The sequence below is a fragment of the Pelophylax lessonae genome (assembly GCF_965119305.1).
Source record: "Pelophylax lessonae genome assembly, chromosome: 10".
Lineage (NCBI taxonomy): Eukaryota > Metazoa > Chordata > Amphibia > Anura > Ranidae > Pelophylax > Pelophylax lessonae.
Window position 1 is genome coordinate 20,521,052 of NC_138777.1, and position 25,404 is coordinate 20,546,455.

Genomic DNA, 25,404 nt, shown 5'->3' on the forward strand with positions numbered 1-25,404 from the left:
TATAGATCCTAACACATTACCCAGTCCATACCAGTATAGATCCTAACACATTACCCAGTCCATACCAGTATAGATCCTAACACATCACCCAGTCCATATCAGTATAGATCCTAACATTACCCAGTCCATACCAGTATAGATCCTAACATTACCCAGTCCATACCAGTATAGATCCTAACACATTACCCAGTCCATACCAGTATAGATCCTTATGTATTATAAAGATATAATTCCCTCATTGTGTGTGTATGTGTGTGTGTATGTATATATATATATATACACAAAATGTATTTTTCTGTGTGTTTAAAAATTTTTTTACATATTATATAAACATTTTTTAATATTATCTATTAAATAGTATAGAAATGTTTTAAAAATTTTATTAAAAAAATTAACATCTGTAAAAAAAAAAATTACAAATAATACGTTATATAATATATATATATATATATATATATATATATATATATATATATATATATATATATATATATATTATACACACACAAATACACATACAAAAATACATATATATATATTTATACACACATACACACACATTTATATATATATATAGTGCCCCATTCTGTCCTGCCTGCAGTTCCCTCAGTGCCCATCAGGTGGCGGCAGCGCTCTCCAGTAGAGAGGGGGAGGGGGGGGATATCTCAGTCCCTCCCGGATGACTGACACGGACCAAAGTTATCCCGGAATAATGCAGCACGCATGTGCACGGACCCGGATGTGATCTACCCCCACCTTGGAGCCGTCCTACCGCCTCTGAACCAGTCCAGGCTGAGCCGAACCGGGCGGAACCGGACCGTGCCGGGTGCAAGCGGGCCAGAACCGGGCGGAGACTCACCGATCGGATCATTGATGCGCCGCAGCCCTTCCCCCCTCCCTCCGGATGACCCTCCCTCCGGATGACCCTCCCCCCCCCATCTCCAGCGATCACCGTCCATTCTTCTCCTTCCATCTCCGATCTCTTCTATCTGTTACATTGTATTACAATGTATCTTCCTCCCACCGCCCCTCCCCCCATCAGAATTAACCCGTGCTAAGCCAAGCCATTCATGTAAGTGGAAATACATCCCATAATACTTCATTGTTATGACAGCTAGAGACAAACTTTTCAATTGTCGGACTTAATTTTGGGTCTATTTTATAGGACCCCCCCAATATCTCCTACTTATCATCGTATGGGTGTTACATTGTGTCATCATTGAGATGCCCCTCCCCCCACTCGGAATTAACCCGTGTTAAACCAGACCCTATTATATATGATTATTACTTGCCTGGCCCATATTATAGGACCCCTCCCCCAATCTCCTCTACTGATCTTCTGATACATTGTATTCCTCTTCTTTTACTGTTTGGTTTCTGTAATATCCGGCTACATTGTATCCTTATAGTCACTTTGCTGATATTTTCTAAATATCTCCATGACAAATAGACTTATTTTCAAACAAAGTTACTGAAATTTGTTTGTTAGGTTGCAAATCATAATATTTACTATATGAGGTGGCTAAAAAAATCCATTATTAACCCGGATTTGCGGTATTATAACCAGAACCAACCTATCAGAAGAAGGTCTTTTATATAAAATTTCAAATTCCAGGGTCGTCTTCTATTCCCAAAAACTATACTTATTTGTATTGTAATTATTTTACGGAATCTTATGTCTCCCGTATACAGATATAACTAACTTTTTATATATTAATATAGTTACGAGGATTCTGAAGACCTTCCATTGAGCTGATTTGGGTTTGGGGCCAAGCCACGAAAACGGTCACCTTGGGCAAACTAAAGAACGAACCTCCGGGAGATCGCTTTAGATCCTTTAGGATTATTGGCTCTGCTTCCTTTATTCACTTAGGAACTTTTTCCTTTTGAGAAATGAAAGAGATTTGACTGAGCTGGTTCTAAGATCTGGGTTCAAGGTCAAGCCACTGAGACGATCACCTTGGTCTACAAGTTGTGGAAGGTCTTCCGAGTTTTCTTTCTAGAGCCTTTGGGATCGTTGCCTCTGTTTCCTTTACTCCCTTCAGAATTTTCATTTTGTAGGGAAATGAAAGACATTTCACTTAGCTGGTCCTAAGATCTGGGTTCAAGGTCAAGCCACTGAGACGATCACCTTGGTCTACAAGTTGTGGAAGGTCTTCCAGTTTTTTTTTTTTTTTTTGTGAGCCTTTAGGATTGTTGGTTCTGCTTCCTTTACTCCCTTCAGAATTCTCATTTTGTTGAGAAATTAAAATAACTTCACTGAGCTATTCCTAAGGTCAAGCCACCGGGGACGGTCATTTTGGTCTACAAGTTGTGGAAGGTCTTCCAAGTTTTTTTGAGAGTCTTTTTAGGATCGTTGGCTCTTCTCCCTTTTTATTCCCTTTGGAATTTTCATTTTGTTGGGAAATGAAAGAAATTTCACTGAGCTGGTCCTAAGATCTGGGTTCAAGGTCAAGCCACTGAGACGATCACCTTGGTCTACAAGTTGTGGAAGGTCTTCCAGTTTTTTTTTTTCCTTTAGTATTATTGGTTCTGCTTCCTTTACTCCCTTCAGAATTCTCATTTTGTTGAGAAATTAAAAGTACTTCACTGAGCTATTCCTAATATCTGGGTTCAAGGTCAAGCCACTGGGACGGTCATTTTGGTCTACAAGTTGTGGAAGGTCTTCCAAGTTTTTTCGAGAGTCTTTTTAGGATCGTTGGCTCTGCTTCCTTTTTATTCCCTTTGGAATTTGCATTTTGTTGAGAAATGAAAGACATTTCATTGAGCTGGTCCTAAGATCTGGGTTCAAGGTCAAGCCACTGGGACAGTAAACTTGGTCTACAAGTTGTGGAAGGTCTTCCAATTTTTTTTTGTTTTTTTTTCGTGAGCCTTTAGGATTGTTGGTTCTGCTTCCTTTACTCCCTTCAGAATTCTCATTTTGTTGAGAAATTAAAAGTACTTCACTGAGCTATTCCTAATATCTGGGTTCAAGGTCAAGCCACTGTGGACGGTCATTTTGGTCTACAAGTTGTGGAAGGTCTTCCAAGTTTTTTCGAGAGTCTTTTTAGGATCGTTGGCTCTGCTTCCTTTTTATTCCCTTTGGAATTTTCATATTGTTGAGAAATGAAAGACATTTCATTGAGCTGGTCCTAAGATCTAGGTTCAAGGTCAAGCCACTGGGACAGTCAACTTGGTCTACAAGTTGTGGAAGGTCTTCCAAGTTTTTTAAAGAACTTTAGGATCGTTGGCTCTGATTCCTTTATTCCCTTCCGTATTCTCAGTTTGTTGAGAAGGGTTCATGATCAAGTCACTAGAATGGTCACCTTCCTCTACAAGTTGTAGAAGACCTTCCTTTCCGAGATTCTTTAGCATCATTTGCATTCTTCCTTTTTTTCCCTTTGGATCACTCATTTTGTTGAAGACGTTTCATTTCAATTCAATATTTGGGTTTATAGACAGGCCACTTAGACAGTCCACTAAAGCTAACTGTGGAAGGTCTTTGAGATTGCCTTAGATTCTTTGGGTTCCTTCCTTTGCTTGACACAGAACTCTTGTATTATTGAAAAGTTTAAATATATTTCAACAAGTTGGCTCTAATATCTGAGATTGGGCCAAGCCACTGGGACGGTCACCTTGGTCTACAAAGTGTGGAAGGTCTTTGAAATTCCCTTAGTCTCATAAGGATCATTGGCTCTACTTTCTTTATTCACTACAGAACTCTTATTTTGTTGGGCAGGTCCAATCAGAATTACAGAAGGTGCCACTTGACATTGTAAAAGTTGGAGAAAGAAAGAAAATGCTGAAGAATGTTCTTTGACTTTCTGGTGGATCCAGGTTCTGAAGTTTAGAAAAGCCTCTGGTGGTCACTCCTCGTTACTTACTTAGTTTTATCTCACTGTTCCACATTTCCTTCTCTTTTGGCTATGGATTTCAGAGGGAAGAAATATGAACGAGGAAGTAACTGGTCAGACCCGGAGGTGGTGGAACTTCTACAACTCTGGGGAAATGAGTCAGTGCAGATGGAACTGGAGAGCTGTCTTCGGAATCAGCACGTCTTTAACCGGATTGCTGATGCCTTGAGGGATAAAGGGATTCACAGGACGGGGGACCAGTGCCGAGAGAAGATTAAGAAAATGAAGCTGGAGTATCGAAGGCTGAAGGACAATAGCAAGACCCTGCGAGGTGGAAGAGCTTGGAAGTTTTATGAAGTGATGGACAGGGTGTTAACTCACCGCCCAACCCTCTCTTATGGGTCTTTAGGCCCCGGGGGGATCTTGAACCAGCATGTGCTCCAGAATTCCCTCTCTGATGGGTTCCATGGTCCGTTCGCTCAGTATGGTCATGCTCAAACACACCCAGAAATGATGGAAATCAAATGTGAGGATGTGCAGTCTGATGAACAGTGTCTGAGTCCAGAACCCCCTTCTATGACGTATATACATGATTCCGGGGGAGAGCAAGAAGATGATGAACAAGGCATGTTGGATAGAGGAGGCCAAGACTCACCTATATCGAGAGTGGAGGTCACTGCTGAGGTCAGCGTATCCCCCTCAGGTAGGAAACTACATTTCAACACAATTTAATGGCCGTAGAACGTTTCCATAAAGTGGAACTTTGTGCTTGAATGCTAAATAACGTGTAAAGCCCCGTACACACGCACCGATTGTTGGCCGACCGATCGGCCGTCTTTTGTCCAGTGTTGTTGTGTTGGTTGAAAAGTGCTAAAGACTGCACACGAATTTTGTCGGCCAACAACAACCAACTGCAGAAGTGATGTCATGTGCTGGTTTACTTTTCGTGTGTTTTTTCTTCACTGAGCATGCCCAGTCTTGATCATCACATTTTTGTCGGCCGAAATATGTACTAACTGACGAACAATCGGCCGTTCTGTTGACGGCCAACAAATTTTATAGCCTGCACACCAGATTTTGTTCGGCCGAAAAGTCGCAGTTGGTTGTCGGAAGCCTCATACTAACAAGCCAACAATCGGCCGATCGGATGTTGGCCAAAAATTTACGGCCAACAATCGGTGCGTGTGTACGGGCCTTTAGGGTAGTACTTCAAATGCCATAGTACACACTGACCATAGTTTTATCTGCCCATAAGGACAGCGCCATATTTGTTCTGGCATCCTACTTACGAGACTGAGATGCTGACGAAAAACAGTGAATCACATAGATCACTTCTCCTTTCTGCCTTTCACCAGGGGGAGAGGAAACTGAGGAAGTTCCTCCTCTTACCTGCAGTAGACTGATGACAATATTTCCCAGATTGCACCTCTTTAATCTAGGCAAAGTCATTTCCCTGGAGCTCAAGGACTGTTCTTAATGACTATATACACAGTTTCTGCAATTTTCTGCGATTACTGTACATCAGGGTTTACAAAATGGTGGACCGTGGTCCAAACCCCGACTGAGCGACAGTAATGTCTGGACTGTGGCCGTGCCATTTATCAGCCTGGGTGTATTCTCTTGGTTTTCCTGCCCGGTCGGCCCTACTTATCCTCACAGTGGGCGGGGGCAGGAGGTGAGGTGGGCAGGAGGTGCTGCATATCGGGAACGAGGATGGGAATCTTTTCATAGAAAAAAGCTGGTAATTACCCACTAGTTAATTTAGGAAGCTTGGCAGCTCCCGCCCACCATTCCGATATGCAGTACCTCCCATCCACACCCGCTGTTAGGATGACAGCAGTGGCCGGGCGAAAGCACCAAGAAAGAGAACACCCAGCAGCTGTGTGCCTTTACTTAGGTAGGACTGAGCTGGGAAACAAGATGGGGCACTGTGATGTAAAGGGGGCACTGTGATGTAGAGGGGCATGCTGATGTAAAGGGGGCACTTTGATGTAGAGGCACATGCTGATGTAAAGGGGCATGCTGATGTAAAAGGGGGCTCTGTGATGTAGAGGAGCATGCTGATGTAAAGGGGACACTGTGATGTAGAAGGGCATGCTGATGTAAAGGGGGCATGCTGATGTAGAGGAGCATGCTGATGTAAAGAGGACACTGTGATGTAGAGGGGCATGCTGATATAAAGGGGACACTGTGATGTAGAGGGGCATGCTGATATAAAGGGGGCACTGTGATGTAGAGGGGCATGCTGATATAAAGGGGACACTGTGATGTAGAGGGGCATGCTGATGTAAAGGGGGCACTGTGATGTAGAGGGGCATACTGATGTAAAAGGGGGCATTGTGATGTAGAGGTGCATGCTGATGTAAAGGGGCACTGTCATGTTCAAAGGGGGCATGATGATGTAAAGGGGCATGCTGATTTAAAGGGGGACATTATGATTTAAAGAGGCATGCTGATGTAAAGGGGGACACTGTCATGTAAAGGGGATGCTGATGTAAAGGGGGACACTGTAATGTAAAGGGGATGCTGATGTAAAGGGGGACACTGTAATGTAAAGGGGATGCTTATGTAAAGGGGGACACTGTAATGTAAAGGGGATGCTGATGTAAAGGGGGACACTGTAATGTAAAGGGGATGCTGATGTAAAGGGGGACACTGTAATGTAAAGGGGATGCTGATGTAAAGGGGGACACTGTGATGTTTAAAGTGGGCACGAGGATGTAAAGGGGAACACTGTGATGTTTAAAGGGGCAACAGTGATGAAGGAGGGCACTGCGATGTTTAGGGGGACACTGCAATGTTTAAGGGGGCACGGTGATTTAAAGGGGGGGGGACACTGCAACGTTTAAAGTAGGCATATATAGGAGAACACTGTGATGTGTAAAGGGGACTCGGTGATGTAAAGGGGGACACAGTGATATTTAAAGGGGCAACGGTTATGTAAAGGGGGGCTCTGCAATGTAAATGGAAACACTGTGAAGTGTAAAGGGGGCACAGTAATTGGTAAAGGGGGCACTGTGATGTGTAAAGAGGCACAGTTAGTAATTGGTAAAGGGGGCACAGTGATACATAAAGGGGGCACAGTGATTTAAGGGGGAACACTGGGATGTTTAAAGGGGGCACTGCGATGCATCAAGGGGGGCACTTTGATTTGTAAAGGGAGCACTGTAATGTAAAGGGGCATGGTGACGTGAAGGGGAACTGAGGACACTGTTGGACTGTTTTAAAGGGCGATGTGATGTAAAGGGGGACTGTGGACACTGATGTAAAGGGGGGACTATGATGTGAAGGGGGGCTGAAGGCGATATACAGGGGAACTGTGATATAAAAGGGGTCTGCGGTGTGTTTCAGTGCAAACATGAGCTTCTGACCTCTGTTTTATATTACCAACTGGACCCCCTTGAATTTTAATTCAAGACCCCTGCTGTATATTCTGTCCTATCAGGAACTTTTTCATGCGTAGTTCTAAATAACTGAGAGTTCTTCTTTAACTCATTGAGGTCAAATTTATTGCAGAATTCAGAAGCCTAAAAGTTCAGATTAGGAGCCAACAGTGAGCACGAGCTTTCACTGACAGCTCCAGTAAGGCTCCTTTTCACACTTGTTCGACTTGTCCTGCGACTTGGGACTGCAAAGTTGCATGACAAGCCGTACCCCATGATTTCCTATGAGTGCCGTTCATATCTGTGCGACTTCAAAGTAGTCCCTGCACTACTTTGGTTCGACTTTGATGCGACTTGTGGTCCATAGACCTCAAGATTGCACAGACATTGCTTCAAATCGTGCAACTTTCAGGTTGCACTAGTGTGAAAGGGGCCTTAATGAAAAGTTAGATAGCAACTGACATTTTTTAGTCTCATTTGATATCTAGCTCTTGGGATTTATCCAATCCCAAGCTGAAACTTATTCTGCATTATTTTGACTCCCCTGGTTCCTCCCCACCCCCATTGTCAAAATTAAAATTCTTTTTTTTTTTTTTAATTCAACTGTTCTTTTTTATTACATACCTTATTTTGGACACAGCAATGTCATCGCTGGGTCTCTGTGCTTCTCTATGCAATGCAGGCAGATCATGGCTGGTGGGAGGGGACAGCAGGGGGCTGTACAGAGCTTCCTGAAAACATCCCAACACCCTGCCTCAGTACTCCTCAAGAGCCCTCAGCCCTGATACAAGTAGTGGGCTGGCTCTTGCAAATACCATGGGTGGGTGTCAGTCTGGGGGAGTGGGGGTTCTAGGCAGGCTACATGTATATGCAGACCACCCTAGGTAACATCCCCATGTGGTGCTGAGACTCCAATGAATGAACAGGGCGGGCCAGGGACAGTCAGGCCTGGGTGGAAGAGGCTAGATCAGGGGTCTCCAAAATTACTAATGCAAGGGCCAGTTTACTGTTCTTTGGACTGGACAGACTGTGACCAGCGGGAGAAAACAATGCCTGATCTTTGATATTCGGGGGAGAAAGAGTTGGTCTCAGTGGAAGCAATAATGCCCAAACATTGGTGTCAGTGGCAGGAATTGGGCCCCATTGCTGGTGTCAGTTGCAGGAATTGGGCCCCATTGCTGGTGTCAGTGGCAGGAATTGGGCCCCATTGCTGGTGTCAGTGGCAGGAATTGGGTCCCATTGCTGGTGTCAGTGGCAGGAATTGGGTCCCATTGTTGGTGTCAGTGGCAGGACTTGTGCCCCATTGTTGGTGTCAGTGGCAGGACTTGTGCCCCATTGTTGGTGTCAGTGGCAGGAATTGGGCCCCATTGTTGGTGTCAGTGGCAGGAATTGTGCCCCATTGTTGGTGTCAGTGGCAGGAATTTTCCCCATTGGTGGTGTCAGTGGTAGGATAAGTGCCCCATTGATAGTGGCAGGATAAGTGCCCCATTTGTGGTGTCATTGGCAGAATTAAGTGCCCCATTGGTGGTGTCAGTGGCAGGATAAGTGCCCCATTGGTGGTGTCAGTGGCAGGATAAGTGCCCCATTATTGGTGTCAATGGCAGGAATTGGGCCCCATTGTTGGTGCCAGTGGCAGAATAGCTGCCCCATTTGTGGTGTCATTGGCAGGATAAGGGCCCCATTATTGGTGTCAGTGGCAGGATTGGGCCCCATTATTGGTGTCAGTGGCAGGAATTAGGCCCCATTGTTGGTTTCAGTGGCAGGAATATTGCCCCATTGGTGGCATCAGTGGAAGGAATAGTGCCCCATTATTGGTTTCAATGGCCCCATTATTGGTTTCAGTGAAACGAATAGTGCTCCATTGTTGGTGCAGTGGCAGAAATTGTGCCCCATTGTTGGCGTCAGTGGCAGGAATTGGGCCCCATTGTTGGTGTCAGTGGCAGGAATTGTCCCCATTGTTGGTGTCGGTGGCAGGAATTGGGCCCCATTGGTGGTGTCAGTGGTAGGATAAGTGCCTCATTGATAGTGGCAGGATAAGTGCCCCATTTGTGGTGTCATTGGCAGAATTAAGTGCCCCATTGGTGGTGTCAGTGGCAGGATAAGGGCCCCATTACTGGTGTCAATGGCAGGAATTGGGCCCCATTGTTGGTGCCAGTGGCAGAATAACTGCCCCATTTGTGGTGTCATTGGCAGGATAAGGGCCCCATTATTGGTGTCAGTGGCAGGAATTAGGCCCCATTGGTGACGTCAGTGGAAGGAATAGTGCCCCATTATTGGTTTCAGTGAAACGAATAGTGCCCCATTGTTGGCGTCAGTGGCAGGAATTGGGCCCCATTGTTGATGTTAGTGGCAGGAATTGGGCCCCATTGGTGGTGTCAGTGGCAGGAATAGTACCCCATTGGTGGTGTCAGTGGCAGGAATAGTGCCCCATTGGTGGTGTCAGTGGCAGGAATAGTGCCCCATTGGTGGTGTCAGGGGCAGGCTAAGTGCCCCATTGCTGGTGTCAGTGGAAGGAATAGTCCCTTATTATTGGTTTCAGTGGAACGAATAGTGCTCCATTGTTGGTGCAGTGGCAGAAATTGTGCCCAAATGTTGATGTCAGTGGCAGGAATATTGCCTTAAGGGCCAGATAAAGGCAATCAATGTTCCGCATTGGCCCCCAGGTTAGAAGTTTGGAGATCACTGGGCTAGACGATGTTTTACATCCTCCAGCCAGAAAATAAGGCAGGCTCTATCTAATTTACTGTAGCTTCCAATGCACATTATGAGAAGCTCACAGTGTGCAGTGAAATCAGAGTAAGATATTTCAGTCCGGGAGAGGAGCCTCTACAACTGTGCAAGACTGATGGGAAGGTCGGAGGTCAGTTTGTACCCAAGGGGTGTAAGTAGCTATAAATTTGGGTAGAAAGGCCTTTTTTAATGGTACATGGAAAATAATTTTTGTAGATAAATGAAGAACAACTCCTCTAAACCTAGGAAGACCTACCTGATAGACAAATAGGGACACCGGTGAGAAAATGTGAGACCAGAAAAGACTTTGAAGTCTATTCTATTAAAAAAAAATGTTCTGTGCATCCATTAAAAAATTTCCATAAAACGTTAAGTGGTGTATTTAGGTTTTGTGCTGCCCTAGGCCTGACTAAACTTGGTCACCCCTAATTTAAATATGACCCACCCCTTCCTGTAAAGGCCACACCCTTTCCTGTTTATGACCCGCCCTGTCATCTGTAAACCACAGCCTATCAGTGCCCATCAGTGCAGCCTCATGACTTCCCATAAGTTCAGCTTCATCAGTGCCCATCAGTACAGCCTTATCAGTGCTCATCAGTGCAGCCTCATTACTGCCCATCAGTGCAGCCTCATCAGTGCAGCAGCATATCAGTGCGGCCTCAACAGTGGCCATCAGTACAGCCCCATCAGTGGCCACCAGTGCGGCCTCTTATTGCCCATTAGTGCAGCCTATCAGTGCATCATATCAGTGCCCATCAGTGCTGCCTTATCAGTGCAGCCCTATCAGTGCAGCTTATCAGTCCTGCTCATCAGTGGCCATCAGTGCAGTCTATTAGTGCCCATCATTTCAACATATCAGTGCCCATCAGGGCAGCATATCAGTGCAGCCCCATCAGCTTTTTTGCTGCCCCTCTGCAAAGTGCTGCCCTAGGCCTGGGCCTTGTTGGCCTAGGCCAAGATACAGCACTGAATACGTTCATTCCCTATGAAGTCCGCTCCATTTTTCACCTGTATGAATTAAGGGTTCATGTCCATAAGGATGGTCCATAGTGGAAAGCTAAGGTTGGCAGCCCAATCAGTTGTGGCCAGGGAATTCCCTGCCCTGCAGCCAAACATAGCAAAAGGAATGGGATGCTGGTGACCTCAATGACCTAACATGGTCATATTTGGACAATGTCTTTGTTATCCTGCGACAGTTTCTTGTAGATTCAAACCCAACTGGGTTTGGGCCAAACCTTAACTCACCACTATTGGCCAGACTTGGAATTCTCTGCCGGAGGTTTTGGTTATGGGCAGCATTGTAATTGAACATAACTATGGAGGAGATGCTTTTTGTTCCCTATAAAGCCTGCAACCGGCTAGCCGACTGATGAAGTCAATGAATTAGACAGCTATAGGATATGTTTCATTTGATAGATTTGGTCTTGCAACAGATATTCATTCTTTTTATTGACCTCCTCCCAGGTTTTAGTGAATCCAATATGGCGGGCTCCTCAGGTCAGAGCACTCATCCGCAGTTCTGGAGGAAAAGGAAAACCCTGGAGCCGCTGGAGGACCTCATCGCTCAGATGCTAATGGCTCAACGAGCCTCAGAAGAACGATTTCTCCAACTCGAGGAACGGAGGATGGTTCAGGAGCAGGAGGCCGAGGAACGGAGGCTTCGTCTGGAGGAACGGAGGCTGCAGCTGGACCGCCAGCATGAGCTACGCATGTTCACAGTGTTCGCCCAGATGCTGGGGATGATACGTCAAAGCGGAGAAGAGTCCGTACCAATGCCGCCATCAAATTCTGCCTTTCCACCAGAGGGCGACCTTCTGAAGAGAGCCTCTACAAGCAAAGTCCAAGAGCCGGAAATAGGAGATATGTACAATTGTAAGCAGTACTGCAGCCCCTACCTGTCCAGTCGTGGCAACATCTTGTCTGGTTTCCGGGGTTCCTCTGAGGAGGGATACAGAGCGTATCATGAAGACAAGTACGATGAGGACAAGAACCCCAATGTGAGTTATTTTTATTATGAGTTCCTCTTTTATTACGTTGTAAGAATACCTTCAAAATGTTTCTCAGGCCGTTATCAATATTTAATGTCTCTAAATAGTCTTAATTTGAATGATGTTCAACAAGTCCAGACTGGCAAATAAAGGGGCTTTAAAGGGGACATGGGTCTCCAAACTGCAGCCATAGGGCCAGATGTGTGTAGCCTTTATCTGGCCCTTGAGGCACTATTCCTCCCACTGATACCAACAATGGGGCCCTATTCATCCCACTGACACCAATGATGAGGCACTATTCCTCCCACTGACACCAATGATGAGGCACCATTCCTCCCACTGACACCAGCGACAGGGCACTATTCATCCCACTGACACCAATGATGAGGCACCATTCCTCCCACTGACACCAGCGACAGGGCACTATTCATCCCACTGACACCAATGATGAGGCACTATTCCTCCCACTGACACCAATGATGGGGCACTATTCCTCCCACTGACACCAGCGACAGGGCACTATTCCTCCCACTGACACCAATGATGGGGCACTATTCCTCCCACTGACTCCAACGATGGGGCACTATTCCTCCCACTGACTCCAACGATGGGGCACTATTCCTCCCACTGACTCCAATGATGGGGCACTATTCCTCCCACTGACTCCAACGATGGGGCACTATTCCTCCCACTGACTCCAACAATGGGGCACAATTCCTTCCACTGACTCCAACGATGGGGCACTATTCCTCCCACTGACTCCAACGATGGGGCACTATTCCTCCCACTGACTCCAACGATGGGGTACTATTCCTCCCACTGACTCCAACGATGGGGCACTATTCCTCCCACTGACTCCAACGATGGGGCACTATTCCTCCCACTGATTTCAACGATGGGGCACTATTCCTCCCACTGACTCCAATGATGGGGGCATTATTCCTCCCACTGACTCCAACGATGGGGCACTATTCCTCCCACTGACTCCAACGATGGGGCACTATTCCTCCCACTGACTCCAACGATAGGGCACTATTCCTCCCACTGATACCAACGATGAGGCACTATTCCTCCCACTGACCCCAACGATGGGGCACTATTCCTCCCACTGGCTCCAATGATGGGGCACTATTCCTCCCACTGACACTAATGATGGGGCACTATTATTCTCACTGACACCAATGATGGGGCACTATTCCTCCCACTGATACCAATGATGGGGCACTATTCCTCCCACTGACACCAACGACGGGGCACTATTCCTCCCGCTGACACCAATGATGGGGCGCTATTCCTCCCACTGACACAAATAATGGGGCACTATTACTCCCACTGATACCAATGATGGGGCACTATTCTCCCCATTGACACCAACAATGGGACACTATTCTCATCACTGACACCAACAATGGGGCACTATTCCTCCCACTGACCGTCAACCCTGAGACCATGTTTATTCTCACTGATGCTGGGCTCGGGACATTTTTTATCCCCACTGACACCAATCCAGCCCCACTAAAGTCTAACTGGCCCTTTGGAGACCCTGCTATAGGGCTTAACTAAATTCTAGTAGCTTCTGTGGCACTGCCAATAGCCTACCTGCCTGGGGCACTGTGACTATCTTTTAATTCTTTGGCCCCTGAATGGGAAGTTGCCAATGACATTGGGCATCAGCAATGCCACCATCCTTCTGAGGAGATCCCAAGGAATGTTAAAGTGGTATAAAACCCAAAACCAAAAATGTAATGTAATGCAGCTTACCAACCATTTACAGATGGTGGCTGCATTCGTTTTCTTTTTTTGTCTTTTTTTTTTGATCTGACCAGTCACACACCTCATTCATCTAGAGTGGGGGCACTCTAATAAGGGAACGCAGGAGGCACAGCAGCCAGCAACATTGTCAGTCTGGGGGGAGGAGAGTGTTAAATGTATTAGCAGATTTATATACACTAACAAATAGAAGCCAAACTCCAGCTCCCACTTTATAATAAGTTACAATAGTATTTTCCTTTTGGGATAAAGGTTTTACGTGAATAAATAAAAGCTGATCATTTGAATCCTCCCTACTAGCGTTAAATGGTTTGTAATACCTGCTTAGACTTGCGCACAGGGTGTGTCGGGGCACAGGGTGTGCCGGGGCGCACCCTACTCACCCCATGTGCATTAGCATTATTGCTTGCCTGCAGAAAGATAGAAAAGATCTCACTCTTACTGGCTCTGCTTACACACTTCTCTTTCACTGTGCTGGCAGGGAGTTCAATGTGCCGGGGCCATATATATATATATATATATATATATATATATATATATATATATATATATATATATATATATATATATATATATATATATATATATATATATATATATATATATATATATATATATATATAGGCGCACACACACTCATGTGCTTTTGAGCTTTAGGGTTCACACCCTAATGCAATAGGCTGCACACACCTATGCTTACCTGTGTAAACTGATACATTCTGCTGCAGAGCTTGTGATTGAAAAAAACAACAGACATGCTGGCTGGATTGACCTGGTTACTAAGGAGCAGGCCCGTAAACCGGCCACTGAGTCCTGAACAATGGATGACTCATTAGCTGTCAGCGGGTTCCCGCAGACCGCTGAATGCTAACAAAAATGCAGACAAATAAAAATTATGGAAAAAAAAACAGCGTAGGGTCCCCCTCCAATGCATACCAGGCCCAATGCACATCTGTAGCATGTATAGAACATCCTGCAGCAAAAATGAAATTTATAAAGAAAAACAAAATAAATAAAATTACTTTTAAATTGCTGGTTATACAAAAGTGTAAAAATAGAACATCCTGCAGCAAAAATGAAATTTCGAAAGGAGAACAAAATGAATGAAACGACTTTTAAATTGCAGGTAATAAAAAAATGTAAAAAAAGAACAAAAAAAAAAAAAAAACAGCGTGCCCCCCCCCCCCCCCCAGTCCATACTTGGCCCTTTGCCAAAATCTAAAAAAAAAAAAAGGCTTGGGTTCCCCCCAAAATCCATACCAGACCCTTTATTCGAGTATGCAGCCTGGCAGACCAGGAAAGAGAGGGATGAGCTCTGCCCCCCCCCCCCCAACCTCAAAGCACCTTGTCCCCATGTTGTTGGGCCTTATCCCCACAACCCTGGCCGGTGGATGTGGGGGTCTGCGGGCAGGAGGCTTATCAGAATCTGGAAGCTCTCTTTAACAAGGAGGCCCCTAGATCCTGCTCCCCCCCCCCTCATGTGAATGACTATGGGGTAGAAAGTACCCTACTCATTCACCAAAAAAGTATCAAAAAGTAGTAAAAACACAGAGACCATTTTTGACAATTCCTTTGTTTTTTTTATTTTTTTAATGTCTCCCGATGTAAATCCATTGTCAATGATGACACCCGCCGGACCCGGAAAAGAAAAATCGCTCCCTAGCCAACTAAGGCAAACCGCCGGATGTCTGGCTTGTAGTTTGAAAGTTCTTATTTAGGTAAGGATGGGTGCACCTGACGAAGTCACCTGGTGGCACAGCCCCCTTATGATGTCACTGACCCAGCACGCACCGTTTGGTGAAATCACAAGGGGGCAGTGCCACCAGGTGACTTCGTCAGGTAGCTCCGCACCTTACCTATATAAAAACGGTATAAGGCCAACCTCTTGTGTAGTGCAGCCGCTTGGCATCAGTTCCGGAAGCTGGACCAGTGTAATTATATAGAAATTGCCGTTCCTCAGAGGCATAACTAGAACCTTCAGGACCCCGTGGCAAGAAACCATGAAGGTGCCCCCCGAACCCCTGGCTGGGGCCCTATCCTTCAAGCCTGGGGCTCTTCCCACTGATCCTGGGGCTCTTTACTCTCGTTGTGGGGCCCTTTATTACTGTCCCGCAGCGGGACCCTTTCACAAGTTCTGCAGTGGGCCCCTTTCCTGCCATCTTGGGTCCTCCCCATGGTGGTGAAATGCCAGGGCCCGGTCGCAAGTGTGACCTTTGCGATCCTGGAAGTTCACCCACTGGTGTCAGCAGGTTTTATTTTTTGGTATTTTAATTGTATTATTTTTTATCATTTTATTTTATTTTTTTACAATGTCACTGACTATGACTCTGTCCATTCAGAAAAGGAAGGAGCTGGTAAATTACATATTTACCGACCCCTTCCTGGTTCTCTATTGTGACACATCCCCTGCAGCAGCTGGCAGGAGAGGGGAGGGAGCACAGTAGGGAGGAGGGACCAGGGGAGCACACAGGGGCCCAGAGACAGCAGAACACAAGTGAACTGCATAGGGGGGGCAGCATACAGAGGAACCAATCTCCTCCATTTTCCTCCTACAGCTACAGGAGGAAAAAGGAGGACAGTGATTTCTCTACATGCTGCCCCCGCCGCCCCTCCTATCCAGGTGTACATGGGAGCTGCACAGGCCCCCTGGAGCATGGGGCCCGGTTGCAATTGCAACCCCTGCAACCCCTATAGTTACACCCCTGCCGTTCCTGAAATTAGTGATGGAGTAGCCCTTCAGTCTCTGCCTCCAACTTGCTTATTGCATATTTATTTCAGCTGTTTGTTTATCTCTAATTTAATGCAATAATTTTATCTAGTTCTGTGCTTAGTGTAATTAATAACTGTGACTCTGCACAGGGCATCATCAACTTTGGCACCAGTGAGAACAAGCTCTGCTTTGACCTGATGTCTAAACGGGTGAGTTTTCATTTTTTTTTTTAGCTGCTTAGTCCAGCACTGACTTTACTGAAATTATTAGATTTACTCCTTGGTAGTCAGGAGTTGAACCACTTGCTGGCCTCCCTATAGCAGATATACTGCTACAGGGCGGCAGCTCTGCGCAGGATCATGTATAGAAACGTGATCCTGCACTTCTACCTGCAGGGGGCGTGCATGCGCGCCACTGCCGGTCGGCTTCTGCTGTGATTATTCACAGCAGAAGCTGATCTGTGGGTGCCGGGCACTTGCCAATGGTTGCTCAAACATACAGAACGGGGATCTGCCTATGTAAACAAGGCACATCTCCGTTCTGGGGGAAGAGATGGATTTTGTGTTCCTGCAAAGCAGGGACTAAAATCCATGACTTCCGCTAGTAAAAGCAGCACACACAGTACACATAAACACTGGCTAGGCACACATTTAACCCTTTGATCGCCCTAGATGTTTAACCCCCTTCCCAGCCAGTGTCATTAGTACAGTGACAGTGCATATTTTAACCACTTTAGCCCCAGCCCTATTTCGGACACTTTTTGTTCACAAGTTAAAACCAGTATTTTTTCCTAGAAAACTACTTAGAACCCCCAAACATTATATATATTTTTTTAGCAAAGACTCTGGAGAATAAAATGTCGGTCATTGCAAAATTTTTTGTCACGCGGTATTTGCGCAGCGGTCTTTAAAACGCCATTTTTTTGGAAAAAAATTGAAAAATCACATTTCACTGCATTTAAAAAATACTAAACAGTAAAGTTAGCCCATTTTTTTTGTATATTGTGAAAGATGATGTCACGCCGAGTAAATAGATACCAAACATGTTACGGTTTAAAATTGCGCCCCCCCGTGGGATGGCGACAAACTACGGTCAATAGAGATCTCAATCTGCGACGCTTTAAATTTATTTAACGGTTACCAGTTTAGAGTTAGAGTGTAGCTCTTTTTTTTTAATTATTGCCCACGCTCTGGCGATCGCGGCGATACCTCACATGTGTGGTTTGAACAGCGATTTAATTTGCGGCTCGACTTGCGTATACGTTTTTTTTTGTGCGCGAGCTAACGGTGACGGGGACGGCTAAATTTTTTTTTTTTTTTTTTTTCCTATTTATTTTTTCTTTTTTTTTAAACTTTATTACAGGTTTTTAAAAAAAAAAAAAATCTGATCACTTTTATTGCTGTCACAAGCAATGTAAACATCCCTGGTGACAGCAATATGTCGTGACAGGTACTCTTTATGGAGGGATCGAGGGTCTAAAAGACCCTAGACCCCTCCACTACACTTCCCTGTATGCAAAACGCCGAAAACGGCATTTTTGCATACAGCCGTTTTTCAAATCTGCCGCCTTTTGCAGCACAGTAACCCGGACGTGACGTCATGGACGCCGCCTCCGGGTTACGTCATCGGAGACCCGATCGATGCCGTTTCCGGCATTCATCGGGACTCCATCCAGCCGGCGGACGTGCCGGCTGGGTGCTCGGGGCTCCCGGTGGGACGGTAGCCCCGAGCAAAGCCGCGGAAGGCGGCGGGAGGGGGGGGACGTCCCCTCCCGCCCCCCCGGGTAACGATCGAGCGGCTCCCGAGCCGCATCGATCGTTACCGACGGAAAGCCGACCGTCGGCTTCAAACAACGGTACCGGGATGATGCCTCTAGCTAGAGGCATCATCCCGGTATAACCCCGCAAAGTCTGATGACGTAGAGGTTACGTGACTGGTACTAAAGTGGTTAATCACTATATTAGTCACTGGTTCCCGCAAAGTGTCCGATTGTCCACTGCAATATTGCAGTCCCGCTATAAGTCGCCGTTCGCCACCATTACGAGTATAAAAAAAAAAAAAAATATTTCAGTATATATCCCATAGTTTGTAGACGCTATAACGTTCACATAATCCAATCAATACACTCTTATTGAGATTTTTTTTCACAAAAAATATACAGCTGTAGGGGAGCGTCTTGGCTACCTGCGATACAATTTTGGGGTCTCCGGCACCTTTGGTTCACCCGTGACAGCAATTTTCCCGCGGCGGTGTGTACGTCCCACCTCAGCCCCTCATCCCCTCAATCAGCTGTTCGCTAAGTCTTAGAATTTCATCAGACCTTGAAAATGTCTTGTGCGCATGCGCACCGGGGCCGCACCAGCTGGGTTATGACGTAGCGTCCCCGGAAGTGACAAGGTCCGGAATTTTCATGGGTCCGACAAAATTTTAGAACACCGGGTTGGGGCTCAGTGTCTGAATGGACACAGGGAGCTGTGACTCGGCTCGGGTGCCCCCTATAGCAAGCTCCTTGCTGTGGGGGCACTCAACAGGAGGGAGGGGCCAAGATCACAGAGGAGGGACCCAAGAAGAGGAGGATCCGGGCTGCTCTGTGCAAATCCAACTGCACAGAGGAGAGAAGTATAACATGTTTGGTATTTTTACAGGAAATAAAAATAAGACTTTACAATCACTTTAACATGGGAGATTTTAAAGCTGAACTCTGGGCACAAAAACGTTAATTTAAATATATTTTGTTCAATTTCCAAATAGGATATAAATCCTCTTTCTGTGTCCCAAATCGATTTTTCAAACCCAGGTATTACTTTGTAAAATGAGTAGTGACATCATCACTAGGCTGTACATAGCCTATGCAGAGAGCAGAGCTGTGGGAGGGGTTCAGCAGTCCCCTCCCACTACAGGCTGTCTGCAGAAAACTACAGGAGGGGGCGGAGACTAGACCGGTCACCCTGCACAAGGAGAGAGAGCAGCAGTGAGTGGTCTTTAGCCAAGTTTCACACTGTGGGGATGGAGGGGGGTGGGGGGGCTGTTCAGTCATAATCCTTTGTCTTTGTATTCATACAGCTGACCCAAAGTGACATGAATGTGGTTGAGCCTCCCCTGCTGCAGTACCCAGACTGGAAAGGCCATGGATTGTGAGTATTTCACTATGTATTTATATATAGATGTATTAGTAGAAAAGGGAGTGAACGCTAATGTTGGCAATACACTAGCCGAAAAATCATTCGAAAATCTGTCATTTGGTCCATTCGTTCGTTTTTCGTCCAGTTAATTGGCACAAATAGAAAATTTGTTTTAACTTTTCAGTGCTGAAAAAACAAAGGAACAGTTTTGAAAACTCTGCCGAACGAACAATAAATTGTGTTTCTCTCCTGAACTGTTTGCACCCAGCATATGTGACAAAGTGAACGAAAAATGGATTCATTTATGTCCATTGAACGATTTATCGATCGAAATTCGGTCATTACATGATGGCGCGATCGTCTGCTTTCTCGGCCGAATGTTCATTTTTCGAAAATTAGTTCTAACTATTTTTCGTATAGTGCATGGCCAGCATTAGGCTCCGTTCACATATCAGCGTCCCGGATCCTGAATCACGGCAAATCGCAGGACGCCCATGTGTTTCCCGTCACTTCCAATGGCACCCCAAACGCGGCGTGCTTTTGCCGTGATTGTCGCCTGATGAATCACGGTAAAATGACGCAAACAGAATCATATGGCGCATGTCGCCCAAACGAAGTACAAAAACTTATTTCTTTTTACGTCCTCCGACAGTCGCCGCCTCCTCTAAGTCATCACTATTGGGTAATGACTTCCGCTCCGCAGGAGTAGCTAGGCATAAGACTTAGTCAAAAGAACAAAAGCATTTGCATAGACACACCCATGGGGGCTGTCCCACTGGTCAATACCCCCCTGCAGTGGTCGGCCCGGGAGGTGACCGACATTCTGTCTTGGGCCGAGACTCATGTCCCCGCGATTTCAGCAGTTCACATTCCGGGTGTGGAGAATTGGCAGGCCGACTATCTGAGCCGCCAGACCCTGGACCAGGGGGAATGGTCCCTGCACCCGGAGGTTCTCCAAATGCTGTGTGCGAAGTGGGGATCCCCGGACGTGGATCTGTTCGCGTCTCGGCTAAACCACAAGGTGGAAGGGTTCGTGGCAAGAACGTGCGATCTCTGGCAGATGCCTCGGATGCGTTGGTAGCCCCTTGGCATCAGTATCGTCTGATGTATGCCTTTCCTCCGATTCAGTTGTCCAGGTTCCTTTGCAGGTTAGCCTCGGAACCGCACATGGTGATTCTGGTAGCACCGGACTGGCCATGCCGGTCCTGGTACGCCGACGTTGTTCATCTGGCAGTGGCGCCTCCTTGGCGGCTGCCAATGCGGGAAGATCTACTGTCTCAGGGTCCGATCTTCCATCCTGCTTTACAGTCGCTGGCTTTAACGGCCTGGCTGTTGAGACCCAGGTCTTTAGGGACAGGGGTCTCTCCTCTGAGGTCATTCCTACTCTGATCAAGGCTCGGAAGACCTCATCTGGTAAAATCCTATTACCATACCTGGAAAGCTTATTTCGCCTGGTGTGAGTCCAGGGGGTTCTCCCCTCGCTCTTACTCGGTGTCGAGAGTGTTGGCTTTCCTCCAGTCTGGAGTGGACCAGCGCCTGGCGCTGGCCACAATAAAGGGCCAGGTGTCTGCACTGGCTATTCTTTTCCAACGCCCTGTGGCGTCTCATTCCCTAATTCGCACCTTCATTCAAGGTGTGCGACATTTGGCCCCTCCCCGGAGGGAGCCTTTACCTCCATGGGACTTGAACCTGGTTCTGTCCGCGTTACAGCGTCCTCCCTTTGAAAACATCCGGGAGATATCGTTACCTCTGCTGTCTAAGAAGGTTGCCTTTTTAGTGGCAATCACTTCGGTTTGCAGAGTATCGTAGCTGGCGGCGTTGTCTTGCCGCTCTCCTTACCTGGTGGTTCACAAGGATAAGGTGGTCTTGCGACCTCATTCGTCTTTTCTTCCTAAGGTGGTCTCTGAGTTCCACCTTAATGAGGACATTGTCCTGCCTTCGCTTTGTACGAAGCCTAAGCATCCTATGGAGGTTACTTTGCATTCCTTGGATGTTGTCAGGGCGATCAAGGTTTACCTGTCGTCTACGGAATCCTTTCGGAAGACGGATTCCCTCTTTGTCCTTCCTGAGGGACCTCCGAAGGGTATGGCTGCGTCTGCAGCAACTATTGCCAAATGGATCAGACAGACCATTGAACAGGCCTATGCTTTGAAGGAACGGGTTCCACCCTTCCCTGTTAAGGCACACTCTACCAGATCTTTGAGTGCGTCCTGGGCCTATTGGCATCGGGCCTCGGTGGCCCAGGTGTGCAAGGCTGCGACTTGGTCATCGGTGCACACCTTTTCCAAATTCTATAAGGTGGATGTTCTGGCATCAGCTGATGCCTCCTTTGGCCTCAAAGTTCTCTATGCGGCAGTGCCATAGGGGACCCTTGTTTTTGTGTGTCCCTGGCTGTTGGGGTTGTTTATACCCTGTGTTATTTGCTTTCCTGGGTTGTTGCTCCTGTTGAGCATTGTTTTCTGTTGCCCAGAAGGTTCTCTTACGGTGCGTGTAAGATTCCTTTCTCTGATGTGGGTACTGCGTTGCCTTTTCTATGGTTGCGTCTCCCACCCCTCATGTCTATACTGCTTTGGGACATCCCAATTGTGATGACTTAGAGGAGGCGGCGTCTGTCGGAGGACATAAGAGAAAACAGAATTTTTGTAAAAGTCGCCGCCCCGCCCCTCTTTTGGGGTTGTTTTCTTGTTTACCTACTGCTATTCTACCAAACTGAGTTGGGAGTGTCACTGCAGGGGGGTATTGACCAGTGGCACAGCCCCCATGGGTGTGTCTATGCAAATGCTTTTGTTCTTTTGACTAAGTCTTATGCCTAGCTACTCCTGCGGAGCGGAAGTCAATACCCAATAGTGATGACTTAGAGGAGGCGGCGACTGTCGGAGGACTCAGAGAAAGGAATTTTACAGGTAAGATTTTACAAAAATTCAGTTTTTGGTTGACCAGGGGTCCTACGACTCTGTTTGCGTGATTTTACCGTGATTTATCGGGCGACAATTGCGGCAAAATCACTGTAAATGGTGTCACTGGTCCCCAAACAAGTGTCAAAAGTTTTGGAAACCTTTTGCATGCTTTGTTACTGTCAGACCGGCCTAAATACAGAGTGAACCCCATAGATTGGAATATGAAACTGCCCACAAGTGAAATCACTTTGAGACTTGAACCTTTTTATTTTACCATTATCCTGTATTTTCTTCTTTCTTTCAGTTTAAGAGAAGAAGTGGCTCATTTTTTGACTTATTACTGTAAATCCCCAATTCCTTTAAATTCAGAAAACGTAAGTAATAACTGTGTGGGGATTGCTATTATCGAGATAGTCTGTTGGGTTTGTTATGCTGGCCATAAGAGGTCATTAGTAAACCTTCTGCCTGTCCTCAGGTCCCTCAACCCTGGGATGCCAACATCTACTTTCTGAATTTGTTAAAATGGAATTGCGATGTGTGGGGTGATGATAGGCAAAGTCATGATAGCATACACTGATACAATGTAACAAGCTTATCAAGGTTCCAGGTAGTTATATTAAACAACAAGAGAAAATTTCCCCAGGGTTTTTTTAGCAGCAAATCATTCCAAAAGACAAGTATTTATAAAAGTACAAACGATTATTTTATTTTACAATTCTGTTATTAAATAGGTTTTCTAATGACTACAGTATCCCCATCTTCTGATGGCTCCTTCCAGCAGGATAATGCACGATGTCACACACCAGGCGCTACTCCTGTCAGCAAAGAACAGGAAACTAAAGCTACAATTGGCACAGGCTCGCCAAAATTAGACAATAGAAGATTGGAAAAACTTTGCCTGGTCTGATGAGACTCGATTTCAGCTGCGACATTCAGATGATAGGGTCAGAATTGGGCACATGGACACATACTGCCTTTTATCAACGGTTCAGGCTGGTGGTGTAATGGTCTGGGGGATATTTTATTGGCACATTTTGGGCCCATTAGTACCAACTGAACATGGTTAAAATGCCACGGCCTTCCTGAGTATTGTTGCTTACCATGTCCATCCCTTTATGACTACAGTGTCCCCATCTTCTGATGGCTCCTTCCAACAGGATAATGCACCATGTCACAAAGCTCCAATCATCTCACCACTGGTTTCTTCACCATGACAATGAGGTCACTGTCCTCCAATGGCCTCCACACTCACCAGATCAGGTCACTCTACTCCAATGGCCTCCACACTCACCAGATCAGGTCACTGTACTCCAATGGCCTCCACACTCACCAGATCCGGTCACTGTACTCCAATGGCCTCCACACTCACCAGATCAGGTCACTGTACTCCAATGGCCTCCACACTCACTAGATCAGGTCACTGCACTCCAACGGCCTCCACACTCACCAGATCAGGTCTCTGCACTCCAATGGCCTCCACACTCACCAGATCAGGTCACTGCACTCCAACGGCCTCCACACTCACCAGATCAGGTCTCTGCACTCCAATGGCCTCCACACTCACCAGATCAGGTCACTGCACTCCAATGGCATCCACACTCACTAGATCAGGTCACTGTACTCCAATGACCTCCACACTCACCAGATCAGGTCACTGCACTCCAATGGCCTTCACACTGAGCAGATCAGGTCACTGCACTCCAATAGCCTCCACATTCACCAGATCAGGTCACTGTACTCCAATGGCCTCCACACTCACCAGATCAGGTCACTGCACTCCAATGGCATCCACACTCACCAGATCAGGTCACTGCACTCCAATGGCATCCACACTCACTAGATCAGGTCACTGTACTCCAATGGCCTCCACACTCACCAGATCAGGTCACTGTACTCCAATGGCCTTCACACTCACCAGATCAGGTCACTGTACTCCAATGGCCTCCACACTCACCAGATCAGGTCACTGTACTCCAATGGCCTTCACACTCACCAGATCAGGTCACTGTACTCCAATGACCTCCACACTCACCAGATCAGGTCACTGTACTCCAATGACTTTCTCACTCACCAGATCAGGTCACTGTACTCCAATGGCCTCCACACTCACCAGATCAGGTCACTGTACTCCAATGGCATCCACACTCACCAGATCTCATCCAATAGAGCACCTTTGGGATGTGGTGGAACAGGAGAATCGCATCATGGATGCTGACAAATCTGTAGCAACTGTGTGATGCTATCATGTCACTATGGACCAAAATCTCTGAGGAATGTTTCCAACACCTTGTTGAATATATTCCATGAAGAATGAAGGCAAAAGAAGGTCCAACCCGGTACTAGCAAGGTGTACCTAATAAAGTGGCCGGGGGCCAAGCTATTTTACAAACGCACGCCACACTTTTCACATTTATTTGTGAAAAATGTTGAAAACCATTTATTAAGAATATTGCTCAATTGTATTTTTATGTTGCAAAAATTCAATAAAAACATTAAAAGGGAAAACCATTTATTATTTTCCCTCCACTTCACAATTATTTGCCTCTTTGTGTCAGTCTATCACATAAAATCTCAATAAAATACATTTACATTTTTGGTTGTAACATGAAAAAATGTTGAAAGTTTACAGGGGTGTGAATACTTTTTCAAGGCACTGTAAGTCCCTGATACTATAAACCAGGATTTATAGATTGTAGGTCGGTATATTCCATCTCCCTGTTCTATGCATGGTACAAGGTTTGTGGGGTTATCATACATTGATTCCCCATTGATTGATTCCGTCCAATTGTAATAATCTCCTTCTGTCTCCCAGGTGGTCATATTGAATGGCTGTGGCTCGTTGTTCTCCGCTCTGGCGGCTGTCCTCTGCAATCCTGGAGGTGAGCTGATTTCCGTATGATTTCTAGAAATAGTGCTGATTAAGCTGCCTTTTTTTTTTTTAACCACTTTACCACCAGAGGATTTTGCTGTC

At 46.3% G+C, this 25,404-nt stretch overlaps 1 protein-coding gene across 1 annotated transcript in view; it reads left to right on the plus strand.

The window, feature by feature from the left end:
• Positions 1-3,728: 3,728 nt before the first annotated feature.
• Positions 3,729-25,404, plus strand: part of ACCS (1-aminocyclopropane-1-carboxylate synthase homolog (inactive)) — a 52,012-nt gene continuing 30,336 nt past the window's right edge. Inside the window, exons 1-6 of the mRNA XM_082269918.1 lie at positions 3,729-4,536; positions 11,411-11,943; positions 16,564-16,623; positions 19,478-19,548; positions 22,738-22,807; positions 25,246-25,312. Of these exons, the coding sequence (XP_082126044.1) occupies positions 3,906-4,536; positions 11,411-11,943; positions 16,564-16,623; positions 19,478-19,548; positions 22,738-22,807; positions 25,246-25,312 (1,432 nt within the window). The 5' untranslated portion in view covers positions 3,729-3,905. The remainder of the gene's footprint in view (positions 4,537-11,410; positions 11,944-16,563; positions 16,624-19,477; positions 19,549-22,737; positions 22,808-25,245; positions 25,313-25,404) is intronic.